General features: G+C 50.8%; 6 protein-coding genes and 1 non-coding gene across 7 annotated transcripts; 5 read left to right on the forward strand and 2 right to left on the reverse strand.

The window, feature by feature from the left end:
• The first annotated feature begins 138 nt into the window (after positions 1-138).
• Positions 139-3,264, forward strand: BO88DRAFT_405734 (tRNA (cytosine-C5-)-methyltransferase). The gene is made up of 4 exons (XM_025706960.1): positions 139-208; positions 309-478; positions 558-2,669; positions 2,727-3,264. The coding sequence occupies exons 1-4, from the start codon at positions 188-190 to the stop codon at positions 3,064-3,066; spliced, it is 2,643 nt and encodes an 880-aa protein (XP_025562077.1). The 5' UTR covers positions 139-187; the 3' UTR covers positions 3,067-3,264.
• On the reverse strand, positions 3,122-4,703 carry BO88DRAFT_367555 (zinc-dependent alcohol dehydrogenase). The gene is made up of 3 exons (XM_025704076.1): positions 3,981-4,703; positions 3,466-3,922; positions 3,122-3,413 (listed from the first exon to the last, which is right to left on the reverse strand). The coding sequence occupies exons 1-3, from the start codon at positions 4,520-4,522 to the stop codon at positions 3,306-3,308; spliced, it is 1,107 nt and encodes a 368-aa protein (XP_025562078.1). The 5' UTR covers positions 4,523-4,703; the 3' UTR covers positions 3,122-3,305.
• Positions 4,704-5,115: 412 nt separating this feature from the next.
• On the forward strand, positions 5,116-5,440 carry BO88DRAFT_69416 (uncharacterized protein). Its single transcript, XM_025713058.1, has one exon. The coding sequence runs from the start codon at positions 5,155-5,157 to the stop codon at positions 5,365-5,367; it is 213 nt and encodes a 70-aa protein (XP_025562079.1). The 5' UTR covers positions 5,116-5,154; the 3' UTR covers positions 5,368-5,440.
• Positions 5,441-8,118: 2,678 nt separating this feature from the next.
• Positions 8,119-11,737, forward strand: BO88DRAFT_464334 (glycoside hydrolase family 35 protein). Its single transcript, XM_025711308.1, has 9 exons — positions 8,119-8,380; positions 8,435-8,511; positions 8,572-8,874; positions 8,927-9,193; positions 9,241-9,256; positions 9,303-9,398; positions 9,446-9,580; positions 9,627-10,293; positions 10,342-11,737. The coding sequence occupies exons 1-9, from the start codon at positions 8,246-8,248 to the stop codon at positions 11,667-11,669; spliced, it is 3,024 nt and encodes a 1,007-aa protein (XP_025562080.1). The 5' UTR covers positions 8,119-8,245; the 3' UTR covers positions 11,670-11,737.
• A 191-nt stretch (positions 11,738-11,928) lies between these two features.
• Positions 11,929-11,999, reverse strand: BO88DRAFT_t164. Its single transcript has one exon. It is a non-coding gene; the product is annotated as a tRNA-Gly (tRNA).
• Positions 12,000-13,273: 1,274 nt separating this feature from the next.
• Positions 13,274-14,604, forward strand: BO88DRAFT_69429 (nucleoside-diphosphate-sugar epimerase). Its single transcript, XM_025713059.1, has 2 exons — positions 13,274-13,544; positions 13,634-14,604. Exons 1-2 carry the CDS (start codon positions 13,319-13,321, stop codon positions 14,446-14,448), a joined length of 1,041 nt encoding a protein of 346 aa, XP_025562081.1. The 5' UTR covers positions 13,274-13,318; the 3' UTR covers positions 14,449-14,604.
• A 364-nt stretch (positions 14,605-14,968) lies between these two features.
• On the forward strand, positions 14,969-16,965 carry BO88DRAFT_342288 (ankyrin; the record flags this gene model as incomplete). Its single annotated transcript, XM_025703136.1, has 4 exons — positions 14,969-15,087; positions 15,134-15,348; positions 15,422-15,741; positions 15,847-16,965. Coding segments are annotated over 4 exons (1,773 nt in total), but the record flags the coding sequence as incomplete, so codon positions are not given.
• Between the last annotated feature and the right edge of the window lie 1,984 nt (positions 16,966-18,949).

Genomic DNA, 18,949 nt, shown 5'->3' on the forward strand with positions numbered 1-18,949 from the left:
GGTGAATCTATTGAATGACGGCTAACTACATCCGGTTAGTGTACCGGCCCGAGGATGTTCCATGGCGGGACGGGCTTACATAATGGCGGGCGGATTGGAGGCGCGATTGGCGATGGTTTGATTTCTGCAGCGGAGAAATTGCGGAAGCTCGTCTGGTTCTTTCGCATCGCAATTAATCTTGATCATCATGGGTAAGCGTGGAAAGAAGGTATGTGAGACAATTTGCATGTCCGAGAGATCATAATTATCTCCCCAATTTCGCATTTGCTTTCCATCGAGGGTGGGGACTAACTTCATTATCTCGGCAGGGCGGCGGCGGTCGCGAACGCCAAAACTGGCAGCAAGTCGCCAGGGAAAATGCCAAGTTCGAAAGCTACTACAACGAGCAGGGATTTATCCCCGAGGAGGAGAGGGAGGCTTTCTGGGAGGCCATTAGGAGAGATCTTCCTAACAGCTTCCGTTTCACCGGGTCTCGAGGGTACGTTATCATCCTTGCGCTGGACTATAGCAGCTCCTGCGGTATCGTTCGAGTCAATGCGACTGACATTTGCTTCAAGCCATGCGCTAGCCGTTCAGGAGAAGCTCAAGAACTTCTACATCCCCGAAATCACTTCGATCAAATACGAGGGCAAAGATGTCGAGCCTCCCCGTCCCGTTCCCTGGTACCCCGACCAACTCGCCTGGTCCATGACCACCCCCAAGCAGGTTGTTCGGCGCTTCGCCCCCTTCGCTTCGTTCCAGAAATTCCTCGTCGCCGAGACCGAGGTCGGCAACATCAGCAGACAGGAGGTAGTTAGCATGATTCCCCCTCTTCTGCTTGATGTCAAGCCTGGCATGACCGTTCTGGATATGTGCGCTGCCCCTGGTAGCAAGTCTGCACAGCTCATGGAGATGATCCACGCTGGCGAGGAGGAATCCATGCAACAAGTGACCGCGAAGGTGGCTGAGGGAACCGCTTCCGCCGAACCTATGGGACCGGAAGGTCTGGGTGACGATGGCCGAACCACCGGCTTGCTGATCGCCAACGACGCCGACTACAAGCGCGCCCACATGTTGATCCACCAGATGAAGCGACTGAGCTCGCCCAACTTGATTGTGACGAACCACGACGCCACGATGTTCCCCTCGATCAAGTTGCCTCCGGAGCCCGCTCCCGAAGGAAAGCCCGTCAAGAACAAATACCTCAAGTTTGACCGCATCCTGGCTGATGTGCCTTGCACCGGTGACGGAACGGCGAGAAAGAACTGGGGTGTCTGGAAGGACTGGAACTACAACAACGCTCTGGGATTGTACGCCACTCAGGTCCGGATCCTCGTCCGCGCTCTGCAGATGTTGAAGGTCGGTGGCCGTGTGGTCTACTCCACTTGCAGTATGAACCCCATCGAGAACGAGGCCGTCATTGCCAGCGCTTTGGAGCGCTGCGGCTCGGCCAATGTCCGCATCCTCGACTGCAGCAATGAGCTTCCGGGTCTGAAGAGAGCCTCTGGCTTGAAGACATGGAAGGTCATGGACCGTGAGGGTCGCATGTACAACAGCTGGAAGGAGGTCGAAGAGCGCAAGGAGCGCGAGGGTATCAGTGGTCTTGGCCGGGTTGCGGAGGGCATGTTCCCCCCTACGGAGGACCTGCCCCTCGACAGGTGTATCCGTATCTACCCCCACATGCAAGACACTGGCGGATTCTTCATTACCGTTTTGGAGAAGGTGTCTGAAATTCGTGCCAAGCCTGAGGATTCCTCCAAGGTCATCCCCAAGGCTTCCATTGCTGCCCTGACGGAAGAGCTCGACTTCAAGCAGAAGAATGGAGACGGCCAGCCTCTGGAAAAGATCAGCGCGTTGGACGACTTGGTTGCTCCTGACCAGGAGGCTGAGAAGGAAGCCGAAAAGAACGCATCTGTTGCGCAGGCTACCCACCAGATCCCCTACTCTGCTACTGACCAGATCTCTCCCACCAAGAGGGATGCAGACAGCCTGGAAGACGAGCTTCCGGCGAAGAGGACGAAACTCGAGGACGGCTCCGAAGTTGTCTTGGGAGACCGCCCTGTTCATGCCCCTGCGCCCGTGGTCGAGTCCGATACTGTCGAGACCTCTGACGCGACTCCTGCCCCTGCTGAGTCCGCGAAACCCGCCCCCGCGGAGGCTCAGCCGCAAGCTGCCCCTCAGAAGCGCAAGAACGGCCAGCCTATCGAGGAGCCCTTCAAGTATCTGGATCCCAACCAGGAAGAGCTCGACCCGATCTACAAGTTCTACGAGATCTCTGAGCGGTTCCCTCGGGACCGCTTCATGGTGCGCAACGCGGAGGCAATCCCGGCTCGCACCATCTACTACACCAGCTCTCTGGCCCGCGACATCTTGACCGCGAACGAGAAGCAAGGCATGAAGTTCGTGCACTGTGGTGTCAAGATGTTCGTGCGCCAAGATGTGCAGCGTCCTGAGGTCTGCCGCTGGCGCATCCAGACTGACGGATTGAGGATTCTCAACCCCTGGTTGGGCCCTGCTAGAGCCGTCACCCTGACCAAGAAGGAGACTCTGCACAGACTTCTCGTGGAGATGTTCCCCAAGGTCGACGGTGATAGCTGGACGGAGCTTGGAGAGATCGGCGAGCGCGTCAGAGACATCCCCATGGGCTGCAGTATCCTGCACATCAAGCCGGATGCTGACGAGACTTTCCAGTAAGTGACTTGCATCAGTATCTTATAAATAGCTGCAGATAGACTAACGATTACTAGCGAGCGGATGACCCTGCCTCTCTGGCGGTCCCTGCACTCCGTCAACCTCATGCTTCCCAAGGAGGACCGTCGCGCCATGCTTCAGCGGCTGTTCAATGATGACACTCCCTTGGTGAACACCACACAGAAGCGAGCTGCCCAGTCGTCGACGCCGATTACTCCTGCCACCGAGGCTGTTAACGGAGAGGAGACCCCGGTCACGGCTCCTGTCGAGACGGAGGAAGAGGTGATCAAGCGTGAGAACCTGCAGCTTGGCGAGGATGAGCAGGAGCAGATGGACACGCGCGAGACGTATTCGAAGGCTGGTGACGAGGAGGATCGCTTTAACACGACTGTATAATTCTAGGTGTTTGTTTGCATATACGGCAGTTATTTGAATGAAAAGCATTGGCTGTTTTGGACTATCATTTTGGCATATACAGTTTATTTGATGTTTCTAGGGGAGCAATGGACCCTAACTTCGAGGGCTCACATGAAACAGGAATAACCAGGTTTCTTGCTTTGTCTTGCAGTACAAAAACCAACTAAAAAAATTTCGTGGACCAAGTGTTCCAAGCAACTGACCCCTTGATGCTGGACTCAGTTATCACTGCTCACCTGAAGGACAGTACGACCAGCCAGCTGGCCCTTGGCCATCTTATCGATCCATGAGTCCAAGTCCTCCAATTTACCCTTGGTCAGAACAGGCTATCCCCAGTTAGCATAACGTACTCCAACAATAGACCACAGCAAGACTCACATGAACAATGCCTCTCGCAGTAAACTCCAGCGCCTCCTGGGTGTCTTGCAAAGTACCAGTTATGGAACCCACGATATTCAGTTTCTTGAGTGCTATCAACATCGGCGGTGCACCAGCCAAGATCGAAGGATCTTGAGGCAATCCAATAGCCACCATCGTGCCATTTGGCCGAAGATACCCCGGTGCCGCTGCATAAACAGCCTTGGTGGCCGCTGTCACAATAATGCCATGAGCACCATACTTGGTGACCTTCATGACCTCTGCCGCCACATCGGGTGTCTGCTGGAAATCAATGAACACTTCTGCCCCAAGCCGCTGGCACAGCTCGCGCTTCTCCTCGCCACTATCAATAGCAATGATCCTCATGCCCATGGCCCGCGCAAACTGAATAGCCAAGTGACCGAGCCCACCCCCAGCACCAGGGAGGACAATCCACTGACCAGCCTTGACATTCGACCTGGAACATAATTCATCAGACCAAGCCCTCACTCAAGAGTAAGAGTAGAAATACTAACCTCTTACAAGCCACATAAACCGTCAACCCACCACACATCATCGGCCCAGCCTCCTCATCACTCACCCCATCCGGAATCCTAGACGCATACCGTCCATCGGCAAGACAATATTCCTGAAACGTCCCCGGCATCGTAAACCCACTATTCTTCTGATTGATGCAATTCACTTCATCCGTCCCCGTCAAACAGAACTCACACTCCCCACACACGCTCGCAATCCATTTAATCCCTGCTCGGTCGCCGATCTTCCATCGCTTCTCCATCCCCTCGCCTACGGCAACTACTCTCCCGACTCCCTCGTGGCCGGCGATCCCCTTGGCCTCGGGCTTCATACTTACCCCGAAACCGGCCCATTCATCGTGCAGGAGGCCCTTGTCAGAGCCGCAGAGACCCGTCCAGGTGATTTTCACAAGGATTTGGCCTGGACCGGGTCTCTCGACGGGGATGGTCGAGATGGTGGTTGTGGAGGTCGGGCCGGTGCCTTGTCGGATGGCGGCGCGTTGGTGGGTGGGGAGGGAGGTGGTGGGGTCGGTGATGGTCATTGTATTTATTTAGTTGAGGGTATATTCTCTCTGATTGAAAGGTATATGCCAGGTGACTAGGATGTTGTACAGGCGTGACACAAAAAGACAAGTGGTAGACGTAAGGGATGACGCCTGTTACTCGGGAGGTAATGGAGAAGTGAAGGAAAAAAGATTAGATAAATAGATAGATGGGGAGGGGGTTACCTTAGCTTTAAAATGGATCTCTTTGTAACTGCTTTCGCAGCTCCTCATTTCTTGTCCCTGCAACCCCCTCCTCCTCTCCCCGCACGCTACACGTGATAGATGGTTCATTCCTTATCCATCCTTTATGCGTTGAAACTATGCTTTTCCTACATACTAGTTTTATTCGGGATACTTGATGGTGCATCTAGATCTAGCTGCGTAGAAATATGCTTCTTAGGTGTTTCAGCTGTGTGGTGGTGGTGGTGGACCAATGCACGATTATGCAGTGGTAGTAGCACTGTTATTGAAGGTAACTATCTACTAGCGATGCAGGATGGTCAATTAGATACCTCCATTCGTCAGTTTATCTCTGGTATATGATAAAAGCAGTGTTGGAGACAGAGTGCGTGATCTTTCAATTTCTGTTTTCGTCATTTACTGTGTTACACAACCCCACCAGCCTGTTCATGACTAGACTAAGTTATGTGCTCTTTATCTTGACCCTTGCAGATCTACATTATAGTGGCATGCCATATAGATCGACTATTGCAGTTTCCCCTTCTATAGTGATTCCTCTTATTGGTCATTTTGTGTTTGCTTTGAACCTTCTCGCCCTCCTTCTATCAGTGAGAGAATCATGCAAGAATTATGAGTTTATGTCCCAAGATGGTTGCTTGTAGTGCGATATGCTGCCCAAGATGTTCAGCTATAGTAGAAAGGGATGTCATCTAAGAGAGAATTCTAAAGGCGCATATGTGTAACAGGCCAGAAGAATAAACTCTAGCCATCCTTCATGATTTCCCTTCCCGAGGTATAGTATGCTAGTCATGCACTGCACACGAAGAATTAGTCTTCCGGAGCGACCATCATATGATCCAACTTGCTTTTTACAAAGCCCGTTGGCTCGAATTTAGGGATTTGGTCTTATCAAGCCCCTCATTCATTGTCCAATTGCCTTATAGAGAGGCAATACTAGCCATCTATTCACAGCGTAAGTGCGGGGTATAGTAACATCCGTGATGCGGGTTAGCGTCTTAGCATTGGTCTGTTTTCCCTGATTGGATTCTTGAAAGAGGGCATGCTTCGCCACTACGGTTTTCGGTGGTCTGGATGCTGCAGCTTTGTAGGCTAACAGGGAGTATTGTGGGCCATGGTCAGGTAAGCTGCATGCATGGTGTCGGTCGGTCTTCGGTGTACCCGAAGTTTAGCCGTATGAGTGGTCTGCTGCACATTTGCTTGATGCTTCGGGGTAATGGCTGGCGAGCCGAGGCATTCTGTTGCATTAGTCAGTTCAGGATTTTGTTGTGTGCTCATGCAAGGTAGCGCGGATATCCGCTTTGTAGATTTATGGATTTTCTTGCATTCAATTCCTGGCTTACCTGTCGCTTTTCAGCATGATATCTGGTTACAAAGAACCATGCGACCAAGGTACCCGATCTTGATAGAAGATCAAGATCCTGATTTAAGCTTATCGGTCAGCTCTATTCTAAGGTTTCTGAAAGTGGAGCTGACGTGATCAACGGCTTGTAGTAGTGGGCTGTGAGAATTATGCCTGTCAAGCATCTCGCGTCGGAGTACCTTGGGTAGCACATATGTTGGCTGCATCATATGCCCGAAACATACTTAAGCAGGGAAGTTTGGTGTCTTTTTTATGCGATGGGGCAACGGTGTCAGATTTGAGAGCAGCATTGGGATGGGATCCTATTTAGGGCTGCTTATTGCCAGCTTAGTGAAACCTGTGGTTATAGGTGAGGGCAGAGTAGTGGTGTGATTGGTCTAAATGTCCAGCTTCGTGGTCTTCTCACAATGAAGCATCGTTCAGAAGCTCAAAGCTTACTTTCCCCAGCCGAAAGTATCGGCATACAGAAAGCTACATGTGTACTGAGAGGCAAATAAATAACATTAAGATGTAGGGGGGTTTTTAGCACAATAGGTAAGACCGAAGAGTTGGAGGCTGACAGTCCTGGATGACATGTTGATGTGTATTGCCTATTGAAAGTGTTTTGATGGTCTCGTTCATTCCGCTTGCTCTTATATTGAACATGTCAAGCTCTGGCTGGATACTACCATGTCAAGGCGAACCGACTCATGCATCTTAGAGGCTCTCGCTTGGTGCTTGGATGCAACTATAGAATATCCTGGTCGAAGACATCTCGGGGTCACAGCACCATGATTGCATGTAAAAGGACGTTGCAGTCGTTTGCTGCTTGACAGCCAGTAATATGGTATCGGATCAAAGTTGAGTCCTTTGAAGAGAGTAAGACGTCTGGAGACCCTCGCTTGGTCAACGAATATCCGCCGTGACTTAACCAAGCCACAGTCCAACTCTTATCTGATGGCTGCTGTGTGATTCATTGTCTGTGGGGCTCAGAGTCCTTGAGATCGTATGTCAGGGAAGCAAGCCAACTATCTGGAAGCCTAAATGGATGAGCATTTAGTGCTCAAAGACGAAGCCCATTCAAGAGACTGAACAATTCCACTCAAATAACTAGACTTCGGACGATTGTCGGAGATACTTGAGCAGAAACGTCAGAGCATGTATCGCCAGTTGGCCTGGACCCGTCGGAATAATTTAATCAAGCTCGGACAGCTAAACTGTGTTGTTTGCTTGAAGTTGGTGTCTTGCTACTTTACCTTTGGGGTGCGCACGTCCTCGGATGCAGATGTATACAAAAGTTGTTCCTCCAGTCATATTCTGGTGGCATGATTTCGGTTGGCGAGCGGCGAAGGATTTCGTCATATAGTTTGGAGGATGACTGACTAGACTTCCAGACAGGTCAGTGATCGCAATATCCACCACGGACAAGAAACCAAGATTTCTCCGGTGGCACCCCGCAGGTCAGCCATCCGGAAGCTTAGGCTGATTGGGGCTTCGGCTCCAGGGTCCTCCCGCAGTGGGTGGGCACTATGAAAGAGAACGCTCATCTATGAGATGGCCAACCGACATCTGATCGTCAGGAGAGATGGAGCATACCTTTGAACGTTCCTGCATGAGATAGTCACTGTCCCCTGAAAGACCAGCAGATAGGGAAGGGATATATGAGCAAGATGCAGACGAGAGGAGGGGAGCGGGAGAGTAGAGAAGCAATTAGCCGGCGCGGGAGAGCCAATGCGGAGAAACCGGGCCAGACTAACCGGATGAGGCGCCGTCCCTGTGGAGGATCGTCATTCCAATTGCCTGCTTCACCTTGCAATCTTACTGCTTCTTGCGAGCTTGCTTGAGCATCGTGGCCCTGTTCGGACCCTGCCCGCTACGCTATGCCCAACTAACCCCATGCTAGACACTCGAGACCACCAATTGACTCGACAGGTCCCACTTCCCCTCCTACGATGATGTCGGTGTTGCTAGGATCCGACTCATGGCTCGGCTAGTATGCTCACAGCTCCGTACATTATTCAGCGTCGAGACGGGCATTGAGGGGGTGGAATGAGGGCAATAAAGTGGCTCATTCCCCCGGAGCCTGTTGGCATGATGCTTCCCCGAGCTCTCGCGGAATTTGACACCCCCCGTGCCCTTCGACCCATTGGCGTCTACTTGCGCCCCGGGTGTGTTGCATCATGAAGCTTTCCTCCGCTTGTGCTATTGCCTTGCTGGCTGCACAGGCTGCTGGGGCGTCCATTAAGCATCGGATCAATGGCTTTACTCTCACGGAACATTCTGACCCGGCCAAGCGGGAATTGTTGCAGAAATACGTATGCACTTCTATGGATGGCAGCACTTCTGGCAACTGACATGGTGTCTACTAGGTCACTTGGGATGACAAGTCCCTCTTTATCAATGGCGAAAGAATCATGATCTTCAGTGGCGAGTTCCATCCATTCCGGTAATACTGCCCTTCCTTCTCTCTATACTCGTGTTGACTCGGGTTTCTTGATCGCTCTAGACTACCAGTAAAAGAACTCCAGCTTGACATCTTCCAAAAGGTCAAGGCGCTAGGATTCAACTGCGTATCCTTCTACGTCGACTGGGCCCTTGTTGAAGGAAAGCCGGGTGAGTACAGGGCAGACGGCATTTTTGACCTGGAGCCGTTCTTCGACGCGGCCTCGGAAGCAGGTATCTATCTGCTCGCTCGTCCAGGCCCCTATATCAACGCGGAGAGTTCCGGCGGTGGTTTTCCCGGATGGTTGCAGAGAGTCAATGGCACTCTTCGCACAAGTGACAAGGCCTACTTAGAAGCTACTGATAAGTACGGCAAAAATCGCCCTGGGGGCTTCTGGCGCCTGCTGACTTTGTCACAGCTACGTTTCTCACATCGCTGCAACGATTGCCAAGTACCAGATTACCAATGGCGGTCCAATTATCCTGTATCAGCCCGAGAATGAGTACACTGGTGGCTGCTGCGGTGTCGAGTTCCCCGATCCGGTGTACATGCAGTACGTTGAAGACCAGGCTCGTAATGCCGGTGTCGTGATACCGTTGATCAATAACGATGCCTCGGCTTCGGGGCACAATGCTCCTGGAACTGGGGAGGGAGCAGTCGACATTTACGGCCATGATAGCTACCCGTGAGTTTAGCATGCGTTTGATTATGAACACTGGCTGACAAATATAGGCTTGGATTCGACTGTGTATGTTTATCTTGAGTCTCGATGTGCTCGTAGCTAATTAGCCCAGGCCAACCCTACGGTATGGCCCTCGGGTGACCTGCCTACCAACTTCCGTACCCTTCATCTTGAGCAAAGCCCGACGACGCCATATGCGATAGTTGAGGTTAGTATACGTACCCTGGCTAGCATTTCGAGTTTAACACCTCGCAGTTCCAAGGTGGTTCGTACGACCCTTGGGGAGGACCCGGATTCGCTGCGTGCTCTGAACTCCTGAACAATGAGTTCGAGAGAGTGTTCTATAAGAACGACTTTAGCTTCCAGATTGCCATTATGAACCTGTACATGGTATGTGTGCTGGAAACCTAGGCTCGTATATGGCTAATCTGGGTAGATCTTCGGTGGAACTAACTGGGGCAACCTCGGTTATCCTAACGGATACACCTCCTACGACTATGGTTCGGCTGTGACTGAATCCCGCAACATCACCCGCGAGAAGTACAGTGAACTCAAGCTTCTTGGCAATTTCGCCAAAGTGTCTCCGGGTTATTTGACGGCCAGTCCTGGCAATCTGACAACTTCCGGATATGCTGATACCGCGGACCTGACTGTAACGCCTCTGCTCGGAAACAGCACTGGCTCTTTCTTCGTGGTTAGACATTCGGACTACAGCAGCGAGGATTCAACATCATACAAGCTTCGTCTTCCTACCAGTGCTGGTACCGTGACTATTCCTCAGCTTGGTGGCACGCTCACCCTTAATGGACGCGATTCAAAGATACACGTGACCGACTACAATGTCTCTGGAACCAACATTATCTACTCTACGGCCGAGGTCTTTACCTGGAAGAAGTTCGCCGACGGAAAGGTTCTCGTGCTTTACGGGGGTGCCGGTGAGCACCACGAGCTTGCCATTTCAACCAAGTCGAATGTCACGGTTATTGAAGGATCCGATTCTGGCATCTCGTCAGAGCAGACCTCCTCGTCTGTTGTGGTGGGCTGGGATGTGTCGACCACTCGCCGCATCATTCAAGTTGGCGACCTGAAGGTTCTTCTCCTTGGTAGGTTCACTTCACCCGGATGAATCACATGAAGCTAATCATTAGCAGATAGGAACTCTGCCTATAACTACTGGGTGCCTCAACTTGCCACAGATGGCACTTCACCAGGATTCAGCACATCGGAGACCGTCGCCTCATCCATCATCGTCAAAGCGGGCTACCTTGTTCGGACTGCTTACCTGAAGGGAAGCGGTCTTTACCTCACCGCAGACTTCAACGCAACCACTTCCGTTGAAGTCATTGGTGTACCGTCTGCGGCTAAGAATCTGTTCATCAATGGAGATAAGACGTCGCACACCGTTGACAAGAACGGCATCTGGTCAGCTACTGTCGAATACAATGCCCCTGATATCTCGCTTCCCAGCCTGAAGGACTTGGACTGGAAGTATGTGGACACTCTTCCTGAGATCCAGTCATCCTACGATGATTCGCTCTGGCCTGCCGCAGATCTCAAACAGACCAAGAATACGCTTCGTTCTCTGACGACTCCTACCTCTCTGTACTCATCCGATTACGGGTTTCACACCGGTTACTTGCTCTACCGCGGACACTTTACCGCCACAGGCAACGAAAGCACCTTTTCAATCGATACACAAGGTGGATCAGCATTCGGAAGCTCTGTCTGGCTGAACGGAACCTACCTCGGGTCTTGGACCGGTCTCTACGTAAACTCCGACTACAACGCCACCTACAAATTGCCTCAACTCCAGGCAGGCAAGTCTTATGTCATCACCGTCGTGATCGACAACATGGGCCTCGAGGAGAACTGGACTGTTGGTGAAGATCTGATGAAGACCCCGCGTGGTATCCTGAACTTCCTGCTTTCTGGGCGTCCGGGCAGTGCCATCAGCTGGAAGCTGACCGGAAACCTTGGCGGCGAGGACTATGAAGACAAGGTTCGCGGTCCCCTCAACGAGGGTGGTCTCTACGCTGAGCGCCAAGGCTTCCACCAGCCCGATCCTCCTAGTGGGAACTGGAAGTCTTCCAGCCCTCTTGAGGGACTTTCCGAGGCAGGCATTGGTTTCTACAGCGCCAAGTTTGACCTTGACCTTCCCAAGGGCTGGGATGTGCCACTGTTCCTCAACATCGGCAACAGCACTACGCCATCCCCGTACCGCGTGCAGGTCTACGTCAACGGATACCAGTATGCTAAATACATCAGCAACATCGGACCTCAAACCAGCTTCCCTGTCCCTGAGGGAATTCTGAACTACCGTGGAACGAACTGGTTGGCGGTGACCCTGTGGGCTCTCGACTCCGCCGGAGGCAAGTTGGAAAGTCTCGAGTTGAGCTACACCACTCCGGTGCTGACTGCCCTTGGGGAAGTCGAATCGGTCGATCAGCCCAAGTACAAGAAGCGGAAGGGTGCATACTAGGTTCTGTAAATAGCAGATTCTATCTAGTCTGGTATTATCATAGGATAGCCAGATATTCTCCTGTCGGGTCAGTCAAGTGGCCGGGAGGTCGAGGAATTCAAACAGATTTTGAGATGCCACATAAGGCTACGGCATTTTGACTAGCACTAGAGTCTATCAGAAAATCAAAAGTAGAACCCGAGGAGCAATTGGTATGGTATTAACGATACTAAGGAACGGGTAGTGAGATGGATAAGAAAGTAAAAAAGAAAAAAGTTAGTGCATCATCCGTGAATCGAACACGGGCCTCATCGATGGCAACGATGAATTCTACCACTAGACCAATGATGCTGGTTGATGTAAGAACATTCTAGTTAATGTTTTATGTTCCAGTGCTACTGCAGGGACGGTGATGGTAACGGCAACAAAGAATTGCATGATGGGGTGGCATCATTATTGTTGCTAATAAACTGAACTCCACTGTGTCCAATATCGGTATATTGCGGCTGAGCATTCGTATCAAATTTACGACTACAATCATCGAGATAACACGATCTCCTTTCTTGTTCAATCACTCATTCGTTGTTAGATTCCGCCAAGACTCTAATGGAGATATATATGTTTGGGATAGTAGTATGACTGTAGTCAATACTCCATAGCAAACTTTGGTCAATGTAGCGTGGAGCGACGATCTAATACCTAGTATCTGCTGAATTGATATGTTTACTCAAAATTATAGCCAAAATACAACGCCATTCGGGTCTTCCACACCGGCCATCCCGCTCTAGTTGGAAAGTCTCTTACTCTGCTTTGCTCTCAGCACGGGTGACTTTGCAAAATACCATTCTTCAGTAGAGAATTGAATCCTGAACAATGATGAGCTTACTGGCAGTATATATGACCTGCAGTAATTGATGGGCCTGGGGCTCTGCTTCATGGGTTCCTTACAGCCCTGTCGTGCGTGGGCCACATATCGAGAAAAATCCTACTTTATCCACAGTCACGGGAGTTGATAAGAAAATAGATGAGATTATGGCCAATTTGCCATTTGGATATCTGGATTTGGAGCAGATTAGTCTATGTCAAGATACAACAGACAGACACACTCGGTCCTTCCGCCTGGTTCATACTCACAGCTTAAAAGCACAGCTATACATGCCATTATTCTTGCAAAGAGCGCATGGCAACAAGCAGGAATATAGTTGGATGGCTTGTGTGAGGAGCGCAAGGTCTCTTCTAGAAGTGTACCTTCTCCTGCATGAGAGTAACCCTGCTGCAGCCCATGGACAGCGCAAGATGATTATGCAGGAGGGCTCGTTGACAATGCCGATGCAGCAGCAGATTTTATATGACTCGGAGACATACTCCATTGCTCACCCGGAGACTTTCCTGGTTATATACTGGAATTTGTCCGGTGCCTTATTCGCACCCCATATATTTGCAAAATCAAGTGCTGTGATTGGCTATTATAAGTGGACACGGCCGAGTATGCACAAAAGCGCTAATGTTTTGGGGACGATTGTTGATGATTTGTAAGTTATGAAGTCATGTACTAACTAATGGATTGCCCCACACCGAGCCAATTCAGCATTTAAACATCAACTTCACCAGGGTCTTTGTGCGTTAGCCAGCACCTCCCAATCCCTGAATACTTCCCAAGGATCATCGATATGCCTACCAAGCTTTTCATCACCGGTGTGACCGGCTACATTGGCGGCGATGCCTTCTATTACCTCTCTCAGCACCACCCCAACTTTGAATATGCCGCCTTGGTCCGCACAGAGGAGAAAGCGAACCGAGTTCGCGAGGCATATCCTAATATCCGCATTGTTAGTGGCAGTCTAGATGATTCGGAGATTCTTGTAAAAGAAGCTGCTTGGGCGGATATTGTTCTTCGTATGCACAGTGTCCCTTCTCCTCCTTTCCATTACCTTATCTCTCTTATTATGTATAAGCATCAAAGACCACAGAAGCTGACGGAATAGACACCGCCGACGCCTCCGACAACGTCGGCGCAGCAAATGCCATCGCCAAAGGAATGATTGAGGGCCATTCCTCCGAAAGACCGGGCTACTGGCTGCACACAGGCGGCACCGGAATCCTGACATATTTTGATTCCGAAGTGAAGAAAGTCCATGGAGAGCATGACGATAAAGAATTCGACGACGATGAGGGAGTAGGTGAACTTGTCAATCTTCCCGCGGATGCGTTCCACCGCAACGTCGACGAGATCGTTCTTAAGACGGGAACCGAGCATTCCGACGCAGTGAAGACAGTCATTGTTTGCCCACCCACTATCTACGGAAAAGGAAGAGGACCTGTTTCCTCTCGCGGTAGACAGGCTTATGAGCTTGCTAGCTTCATCTTGCAACAGCGCTACACCCCTCAAATCGGAAAGGGTCTGGCACGTTGGAATAATGTGCATATTTATGATTTGAGTACATTGTTTGGAGCTCTCGTTGATGCAGCGCTTGATCCTAGGAAGAAGGCTGACAAGGAGATCTGGGGCGAGATGGGGTACTTCCTCTGTGAGAATGGGGAGCATGTTTGGGGGGATCTGGCGAAGTTGGTTGGGGAGCAGGCACATGCTTTGGGGTTATTGAAAGAGAAGCCGGAAGTTAAGGAGCTCTCGCTTGAGGAGGCGATTAAGTCGCCGGCAGGCTTTGAGGCTGCGAGCTGGGGTTGGAATTCCCGCGGCAAGGCGCAGAGAGGACGGAGGGTTTTAGGGTGGAAGCCACAAGAGAATAGCCTGGAGAAGGAAGTGCCGGATATTTTGAAGGCGGAAGCAGCGAGGTTGTGAATCTGAGTATAGTCATTGCAGATCAAGAACTTGTTGGACAGGGTGGGTACCTTGGATGAACAGTTAAGTAGATGCAAGAAGATACCAAGTAATATTCGTTCCGCGAGCTTCAATTGCATGCCGTGAAGAGATCGATACACACACCCAACTCGATCAATCTTTGACTGTTATGAGACAACTACAACGAAAACACAAAAGATTCTAGCACATAAAATACTAAGACTTCCGAGGTAATAAACTCCAAATCACCTTGGCTTTTTGCCTGGTTTCCATGAGCAAAGCCCTTGATTTGCTGCACCAATCCCGACGGAAGAGGATCCCAGCCGCAAGTCCGTGGCTGTGCTTCTATCCAATCTACGCATATGTACTAAGTACTCTTAGCGTCTCCTTGTCCGAGAGGCTGAGCACGAGGCTAATAGCTAGCTGTGCCAGCCTCTTTTACCTGGACCTCTTTTGAACCACCAGCAGTAATCAGAACAGTCGCGATTTCTCTCCAGTATACACTGGACTAAGATTAATCATGTCGTCAAAAGATGCTGAGTGGAGCAAACACAAAGAAGAAGTCTCCTCCCTCTACCGCAAGAACCCACTAAATCGGGTGATGAAACACATGATCGCGAAGCATGGATTCCACAGGAAGTATGATTTACTGCCCGCATAACGGTCTGAGCTCATCGTGTACTAGGGAATCTGAGTACAAGAAGAAGCTCAAAGCTTGGGGGGTGAGGAAGAACGGTACGACCTCAGCATGGGTGTTTGTGCAGCGAGAGGTTGCCAAACGAAAATTACAGGGGAAAGAAGATTACGAGGTGCTTATGCATGGGAAGATCTACACGGCTAAGCAGGCAGAGAAGGAAATGGCGAGACATGTTACTTATACTACAAACTTTGCGTTGGAAGGTGAGCTTTCCCAGTCTTCATGGGCTGGTTGGGGATAGGCGGCGTGGCTGACACGAAGCTATCGGGCGAATAGGGGAGTATGACACCGCACCAGAGGGCGTGGAGGTTCGTACGCCTCGACTGATGCCGAGGTCGTTGGTCCCTACGAGGGAGGTCCGCACTGATAATCTCCCTTGGATATTATTCAAGTATCAAAGTCAGTTTGCGGTAGTGCGATCATTCAGCACACCAGCCGCAAATGTTGACATGCTTAACTTACCATTCAATCCGGTAGATGGACAATCATATAGCCAATCAGGCCCTTTGGCCCTCAACCATAGGGCTCTGGGAGGCGCTTGTGAGGTTTCATCCGTTAATCAAAGGAACGTCTTCGATCTTTTCTTGCAGGACTGGGTTCTCCAGGAATCCCCGAGTGACTCATCAATTGATAATGCTTGGTTGACTCCTCCCGCTGGTTTCAGTCATGATCCACAAAGCACCTTCGACCCAATACTACAGGACGGCGATCAAGATAACCGAATCTCTGGATCAGGGTTCGATAGTTCAATATTGTCAGCCCCTGAACCTGCCGGGGGACACTCTGCACTAACAGTCATTCAGAAATTATCTATACAACAGCGTATTAACACCGAGAATCAACAAATTGATTTGGACCAGTTGACTGGGTTCCTGAAACGGTACGAAGTCGAAAATCCTGGGATCGAGTCGAGTCTTCTCTCTCGCGACCTCGGCGGATTCGATGATCCCTCGCACCTGAGACAAGTATTCAACACGTTCGTATTCCTTATCACGAACAACCTCATGAATATGGAAGATATCGCACGTGTCTTTTGGTGGAGTGGGGCAAATAAATACAACTGGGTTTTCAAGGAGGTCTTCAAGCTGCAATGCCCAACGGTTAACGTCCTTGCGACCAAACTGATCCCAGCAGCCGTACAGGCGGGAGACGTGGAGCTTGTTTTGATGCTCCTATCGCGAGGTGTCAATGTTAACGTTTCATATTCACGGATGCCCTTTGTTGGATGGTCAAATCTTCTATCGATGGCTGTCGATTGCCGCAATATCCATATGGCGAGACTTCTCTGCGCCAAAGGAGCAACCCCTACAGTGTCGAGATTCGCCGTCTATAACAGAAATACCGAGTCCATTGATACACTGTGGTGTAGCCATAACCTTGATCTCCTTTCCTTGCTGTTAACATATCACGCGGATCCAGAAACCTTCGTTTCTGACGAAATGAGAGGATTCCCTCTGGTACATGCTGCTTCCAAGGGCCACTTTAACGCAGTTTCCCTCCTGCTCAAGGCTGGCGCCCGAACACATTGGTATACGCGAGAGCATGGCACCGCTCTCCAAGCCGCTGCCGCATATGGCCACGAAGGCGTCGTCCGCATACTGATTGAGGCCGGTGCTGATGTCAATGCCATACTGGATCACTGGCACCCCTCCTGGACACGTTCAAGAGAGCGATGTGCGACTCTGCTAAGTCCGCTTGATCTCGCAGCAAAATTCAACCATACCAGAGTCGCCCAGATGCTGCTACTGAGTGGTGCTCGCACAAACTTCTGTCCGAGTGTCGAACGGTTTGGCTTGCAGGTGTTGGAAACCGAGTTTGCACGCTGGGGTGAGCCTGGCCAGATGATGGGACACGACGTGCCCTGTGCGTATGCCATTCAGTATGCAGCCCTTAACGGAAACAATGAGCTCATGTCGCTGTTACTTGATTCTGGAGCAGATCTGGATTCAAGAATCAGCCACGACCTCGGAGATACCCCGCTGCAGATAGCGGCCGGCAGAGGAGATTTATCGATGACGTGTATGCTGCTCGATCGCGGAGCCTACATCAACGCTCCTCCGGGAAAGTACTCTGGCCGGACGGCGATCCAGGCGGCTGCGGCACAAGGAAACTTAACAGTGGTGGAGAAACTGCTGGAAGCAAAGGCAGATATCAACGCAGCTGCGGGCTGGCAAAACGGGAGAACCGCAATGCAAGCCGCCATTGAATCGTCGCAGGTGCTCACGGGATTGATTCTACTACAGATGGGAGCAAATATCAATGCCAAAGCAGGGTTCCGGGGCGGGATCACCACGTTGCAAGCGGCAGCGTTATCTGGTAATTTGGTCAGCCTCAAAGTAATCCTGGACAAGCAGGGAGATTTGCATGCGCCAGCCGGGCCAGAGGATGGACTCACAGCCCTCCATGCTGCGATTCAGAATAAAGACCTGGAAGCACTTCGTCTATTAGTCCAGGCAGGTGCAGACGTGAACGAGCGACCTTCAAAGCCCTTGTCGTCACCCTACATGAACAATTGCTTCCGTGCCGGAAACAAAACAGCCCTTCAGTATGCAGTGTACTTGGGATGGCCCGATGGTGTGCGATTTCTCGCACAAAATGGTGCAGATATCGACGCCCTGCCTCCCTTCCCCGGAGTTGTCGCATATACCGCCTTGGGTCATGCGATTGACGAGAGAGACCCCCAAATGATTGAGTTATTACTAAAGTGTGGCGCTAATCCCAACAGCGATTACATCCATGATGATGATTCATCAACTGCCTTCAGTTTCGCCCTTGCAAATACATGCTCACTTGATATCATCGATCTGCTGTTAAAATATGGTCCCAACTTCAACAATCTCATAGGAAAGGAATCGGCGCTCGAGACGGCGGTAGAAGTCGGTCAAGCGGACGTTGTCAAGAGAATCATGACATTGATGTCACAGCATTGCCCTGAACAGTACTCCCGATCACTCAAAACGATAATGTCTCATATTATGATAGACAATGACTGGGCACCCGACTTCGAGATGGTCCGACTATTGATTGACGCTGGGGCGGACATAAATGCTGCTTACATTGACGACGATAATCCGTTATACCATGGAACATTACTTCAGCGTTCAGTCAGGCGGTTTGTCAGTGGGCCCAGAATAAGCGTCGTCCAGTTATTGCTCGACAATGGAGCCGAAATAAATACTCCAGCAACGGAAAACCTAGGAACGCCATTGCAACTGGCCATTCTGAGCGAAGAAGTGGAGATCGCAAATCTACTACTCGACCACGGAGCCGACGTGAATGCCCTCCCAGCAAAGAATCGCGGAGCCACGGCATTGCAAGCCGCTGCTATGCACGGATACTGTGGTCTTGCCATGCGATTGTTAGCCAAGGGGGCGGATGTGGCGGCCCCAGCAGCGCCTATTGATGGAAGGTTGGCCATTGATGGAGCGGCGGAACACGGATATCTCGATATGGTCCAGTTACTTCTGAATGCGTATGGAGATCGACCGAACTTGTCATTTGTGTGTCGTAGAGCTGCCGCTGCTGCAGAACGAGAGGGCCATTTCGATGTGATGAGATGGTTGTTGGGTTATATACGATCATAGGCACTGGTGTAAACGCTTCATTTCACTAATAATATACAATTACCATTCAAAACCCACTACCTCTACCCACGCATATTACATACACCTTCACGGATCCACCTCCCTTTCCACAATCCTATAGCCCACACTTACCTCACTGATCACCCTCTGCGAAACAAACACCTCTGTTTCAACAGTCAGAATCAAACTATCAACCCCAACCCCAATTTCACTAGCATGT

The sequence above is a fragment of the Aspergillus vadensis genome (assembly GCF_003184925.1).
Source record: "Aspergillus vadensis CBS 113365 unplaced genomic scaffold BO88scaffold_14, whole genome shotgun sequence".
Taxonomy (NCBI): Eukaryota; Fungi; Ascomycota; class Eurotiomycetes; order Eurotiales; family Aspergillaceae; genus Aspergillus; species Aspergillus vadensis.